Here is a 5842-nt window from a genome sequence, read left to right as displayed (position 1 = left end):
GGCCCATCCCCGGCCCAGCAAAAGCCCAACTCCGATTAAGGGCCTGATCACTCGAAGGGCGGTGCTACATGACCAAAAAACATGGCATCATGGGACACGTGAGGTGTCGACTCTTTATCCCATAATGCATTGTTCGGTATCGGCTCTCTGTCCCATGATGTACTGTTTATGAACAGTGCATCATGAGAAGCCGACACCTCACATGTCCCGTGTAGGGTCCCATGTTTTTGAATGCCTAAGCTTAAAAGATCACGATTGGGAACAGTTATCTTAAGCTTTTGGACACCAAACTTGTAGACGTTGTAGCATTGACGTTATCTGTTTGCATTCATTTTTAAATTTTAAGCTGACTTTGTTCCGAGCCGTAGGACAAATTGTTCTAGTTTGGGACATTTGTTCAGAGCGACGTCTATATTTTTCGTCAAAGCTATTAGCAACGTTCTTCTGTTAATTAAAGAACAAATTTTTTAATATCGGTAAAGTGTAAGAAATTGTCAAAGCTATGAAATTCGTTTTACTATTTAGTTATTAATAATCCTTCTTATTTATTATTCAAATGATTAATCAACACAAGGGTTAATTGTGACCAAACCCCCTTAATACAATTGAAAAGAGCCTCCTCAGTTTTATTTGTTGCGGATAGACTCCCTGTACTTGTACTTATTGTGAATAGATCTTTTGAGTGAATTTATTTTTAACTCTCGAAATTATTAAAAATGTTTGAGGAGGCGAATAGTCCCCCTATAATTCTATAGTTGAGGATATAAACATCCAATTGCCAAAAAAAAAAACTAGCTTTTCAAAGAGTCAAAATTTTTTAGGTAGGAGATGTATTTGTACTTGAGACAATATTATAGGAGGTCTATTCGCAACAAGTAGAATTACATATGATCTATTCGCGATAAATAGAACTATAATGAGTTTTGTTGCAATTGAGTCATATTGCAAGGGGTCTATTAGCAATTAATCCAAAAAGAAAACAAATCCAAAAAGATTTTTTGATAAATTAAGGGGTTGTTTGGTTGCACACTTTTTGAGAAAACTTTTCTCAAAACATCTGACAATGGCAAATTTGTAATTAAAAGTTTTCCATAGATTTCTGTAAATTGTGTTTGGTTCAACAAAAAATTTACAGAAATATTTTCTATAAAATATCAAAACCTACCAAATTTTACAAAAAATAATTTCCTCTCAAAATGAGAGGAAATCACCAGAAATCAGACACATACCATATTTAATTAAAAACCTACCAAATCTTGTTATTTTCTATAAAGTTATGAGCTATTTTCTTGTTTTGAACCAAACAAGCAAAGTACAAAAAACAAGAAAATTGGTACTTTTTGATTTCTCAAAACTTTTCCTATAATTTTTTTAAGAAATACAAGGAAATCATATTTTAAGTGGAAAACATTTGCTATAATTTCTAGAAATTGAACCAAACACCCCCTAATCCAAAAAGAAAACAAATCCGAAATATTTTTTGATAATAGTACCTAAATCTTTCATGTTTTTAAATTACTACCCGAAATCTTGATATTTAAAGTCAGCCCACCAAATTCGTAAGTGTTTCGAGAATAGTCACATATATTAATGTTTTGACATTAGCCCTGCAAATTTCTTAAATTAGTCGCCAAAATTCTTCAATCACCAGCTAACTAGAATGACTAATTTCAAAATGTCTACAGGATTTGGAAACTAATCTCAAAATACTTTAAAATTTGGGAGACTGATTTCAAATATGAAAAGAGGTTGGGAACTAATTGTAAAATTCGTGGGACAAAATATCAGATAAAATCCAATAAAAAAAATTATTCCACTGGCACCATAAGAGGCTAAATTGAGCTGAACAAGATGCTAAGCCTGCTCGTAATCGAAAAACTCGATGGCTCTCACTCGTCATCTCCATCTACTCCGGCCCCCTCATCCTCCTCCAATCTCACCTTCATTGTTACCAAAATGCCCTTCTCTCCTCTCCTCCGCCCTACCTTTGAACCGCCGCCAGAGATTTCCCGCGCTCCGCTTCCTCTGCTCCCCCTCAGATCGAACGGTCCATATTCTCTGCCTCTTCTTCTTTATATTCCCTCGATTTATTTATTCAATTATAATAATCTTAATTAAATTAAACAGGAGCGCGCCGCCGCAGAGAGCTCCAGCTCTCCGTCGTCTTCGTCTATAGTCGGCGATTTGTTGGACTACCTTAACGAATCTTGGACTCAGTTCCACGCCACCGGTGATCCCCAATTCCCTAACCCTAATTTTTTTTAAGGTTTTATGTTTAAATTTTGATTTTCTAGAAATTTTTTGCAGCCGAAGCCAAGAGGCAACTGATAGCTGCTGGATTTCAATTGCTTAATGAGACTGATGATTGGGACTTGCAGCCCGGCGGCCGGTACTTCTTCACTCGCAATATGTCGTCTTTGGTTGCTTTCGCCGTTGGAGAAAAGTGAGAATTTCTTTTCGAATCTGTTTGTGGTTGTTTTGAGGGTAGATGCCTTAACACGATCAATCTATTATCTGTTGCTATTTACTAAATCAAGGACACTTGTTTTAATCTTTATGTCTTTATTAGGGTTAATGCCATATTTAGTCCCCGACATATTCTTTAATTGTATATTCGACCCTCCAATCTTCATATTTCTAAATCAGACCCTTAAATCTCGTAACGTGTTTTTAAAAAGCACCTCCTTATTAGATTGAACTGTAGTTATTCAATTTTTAGTGTTACGGTTAGGATTCTCTTTTTGGATAACTATGGCCTTATGAATAAAAGAAAGACATTGGGGTTTGGAAAAAATCCAAAGAAAGGAGAGAGATTGGGGAAGATGAGGATAGGAGGGAGAATGGGAATGAGGAAAATATACAAGGGGGGACCTGACTGATAAGAATATTAATGTTATTTAACCAAGATGATTAAGAGTTAATTATACTATTTGTAGACATCAGAATGTCCGACGAATATTTTTTAAAGAAAAATTTTAAGCTAGTATTTATCATAGGTGAAATTATATTTGAGTGGACTAATCTCACATTGAATGGGCTATGTCACTGATCTCAAGGAGAGTGGAGCAATCTAAAAAAAATTCTCCTTAAATATATATTATTTTCACTTTGATTATAAAAAAGGGCAGTTTACATGTTTCCAGAAATTTATTTCTTCCTGTTAATTACTTCTATTAAAAGAAAAACTCTTGATTAATAGAAAATAAAATATTAAAGAAACATCAAAATTATGGAAGTTGCAGAGAAGAAAAATATTTTCTTGATCAATTTCATTAATTTGTAACATATTACAAAGTTTAAGAAGGGGAAGGAGATGGGATCTTGGGAGCTATATTCTAGAGTCATCCTCCCTTTTCCAAAATAAAAGTGCAGAGAACCTTGTTGTCGTCTGTCGCACGCTTGTAAGCCTTTCTCTCTTTTGAGTTTCTCTCGGTATTTTTTTGCCTTTCTTTTGTGTCCATTGAATAGCAAAAACGGTGACTATTTATAGGAAGAGGAAGCTGTTATCAGGTGTTGAAAAGAGGTTGGTTGGGGAGTTATGATAACCCCCTTACTAAAACTTTTTATTACAGCTACCTATCACTCCCAAACTATCATCTCTGTCTTTCAATTATTATGTTTTCTCACGCTTAGACTTTTATTTTCTCTTATCATAAGATTTATGAGAAATTAACATAAGCATTATACTGAACCATGATGGCCAATATCATGGACGAAAAAAAGGGGAGAGAAGTAAATAATTGTGGATTAAGAGATGGAAGAGAGAAGAAGATAGACGAGAGAGGAAGAGGAGAGAGAAGAAGAAAGAGAGGAAAATAAAACGGCGAGAAGAAAGATGGAAGAGAAAGAAAGAGAGGAAAGAGAAGAAGACTGAAGAGAGAGAAAGGAAGAAGACAGAAAGGGGAGAAAGGAAAAATGAAGGAAGAAGAAGAAAAAAAAATATAATACCTGCAGATTTCTTCGAATAGAGAACAAAGCATAAAAATAAAGTTGAGAGAGGGAGGAGTTGTATATACGATATAAAATCTTAACCATAGTAGGACTAGACTTTGTTTCACTTTTAGTTTCCATTTCTATTTGTATTCTATTCCAAAATTTGATACTATCCTCTTATAAATATGATGTCTTATATAACAATTTTACCGAAATAAAAATTCCCGTTTTAAAAAATGAGTGGACTAATGTTAAAATTGTTTAAAACTAGGATTTAGTCCATAACAACCAGTAAACAAAGATAAGTTGGAAGAAGAAAGAACAAGAACTTGTTTTAAATGCTTATTCTTTGCTATCCAAGTAAAGGGACTTGGATGTTTTAAATATTGTATTTAGTTAATATACTGCTTGGTTGATGGCCTCGTCAGATGCCATAAATCGTCAGATGCCATAAAAAAAAGCAAAAATAGACTTAGGCGTAGCTTTGAGGTGAACGTTTTTATCATCCATAAAAGCTAATGAGAAATATGCCAAAAAATTAAATTTAAAAAAATCTCTCTATCACAAATATTTTGTGAAGATAAGAAAAATACTTGGATTCACACTCTTGATATAAACCCTAGCACGTAAGTCTTAAGGAGAGGAAATTGTAGATGTCAAAAAAATTATCTCTAAACAAGCCACAAGTCAAATTAATTAAGGAGCCTAACACCCTTTAATAATATTGTTGACTTCAATCTACTGCTGAAAGCTTACATTTCATATAATGAATAATAAAAATCAACTTAAGGGTAGATAGGCCCTCTATATTAAGCAAGTCAATGAAACATGTCTCTCCCTAATGCATGTCAAATTTGGTATACTTTGACATCATCTTGAGCTCAATAAGCCTGGTCAATATAACTTAATATAGGAAGAGCATTATCTCACTTGAAATGGAACTTGATGGTGAGACGTCATCTGTTAAAATAATACAAATACACACCTCATCATCTATCATGGTATGCATAACAAAACAACTTAAGTATAATACAAATACATATATAGACCCTCACCTCAATTTAATCATGAGGAAAATATGAACCCTTCCCCACATTCATGACGCCAAATAATATGTCTATGATATTGTCATTGTGGTTCAATATAAGGTTTATGTTAATTTTTCATAATACTTATGATAAGTGAAAACAAAAAACTAAGCATGATAAAGACATAATATTTGAAAGACAAAGATGATAAGTCAGTGGTGAACAGATGCAATAGAAAATTTCGATAAGGAGATTATCATAACTTCCCGACCAATCTCTTTTCATCACTTGGCAATAACTTGTTTTCCCCCTTCTTATAAATAGACACCCTTTTGCCATTCAATGGACACAAGTAAAGAAAGGCATAAAAACATTGAACACGAAAAGAAAGCTCGAAAAACACTGAGAGAAACTCAAAAGGAAGAGGCTTAGATGCACGTGAGAGACGGCAACAAGGTTCTCTATACTTTAATTTTAGAAAAGAAAGGAGAGCTCTAGAATATAGCTTGGTGGAGACCCATGATCCTATCCCCTTCCCCTTCTCCTTAAATTTTATAATATGTTACAAATATAATGAAATTGATCAAGGAAATACTTTTCTTCTCTGCATTTTCATAATTTTGATGTTTTTTTAATATTTTATTTTCTATTAATTAGAGGTTTTCTTTTAATGAGAGTAATTAATAGGAAGAAATAAATTCCTGGTACCATACTTAAATTTTATAATATGTTACAAATATAATGAAATTGATCAAGGAAATACTTTTCTTCTCTGCATTTTCATAATTTTGATGTTTTTTTAATATTTTATTTTCTATTAATTAGAGGTTTTCTTTTAATGAGAGTAATTAATAGGAAGAAATAAATTCCTGGTACCATAC

At 33.2% G+C, this 5842-nt stretch overlaps 1 protein-coding gene across 1 annotated transcript in view; it reads left to right on the top strand.

Annotated features, from left to right (window-relative positions):
- Window positions 1848–5842, top strand: part of LOC109830418 (probable aspartyl aminopeptidase) — a 19983-nt gene continuing 15988 nt past the window's right edge. The window contains exons 1-3 of the mRNA XM_020397673.1: window positions 1848–2047; window positions 2128–2230; window positions 2308–2443. Coding sequence (XP_020253262.1) covers window positions 1883–2047; window positions 2128–2230; window positions 2308–2443 — 404 coding nt within the window. The 5' untranslated portion in view covers window positions 1848–1882. The remainder of the gene's footprint in view (window positions 2048–2127; window positions 2231–2307; window positions 2444–5842) is intronic.

Source organism: Asparagus officinalis, chromosome 2 (assembly GCF_001876935.1).
Source record: "Asparagus officinalis chromosome 2, Aspof.V1, whole genome shotgun sequence".
Classification (NCBI taxonomy): Eukaryota; Viridiplantae; Streptophyta; class Magnoliopsida; order Asparagales; family Asparagaceae; genus Asparagus; species Asparagus officinalis.
This window is presented reverse-complemented; position numbering and strand designations above follow the sequence as displayed.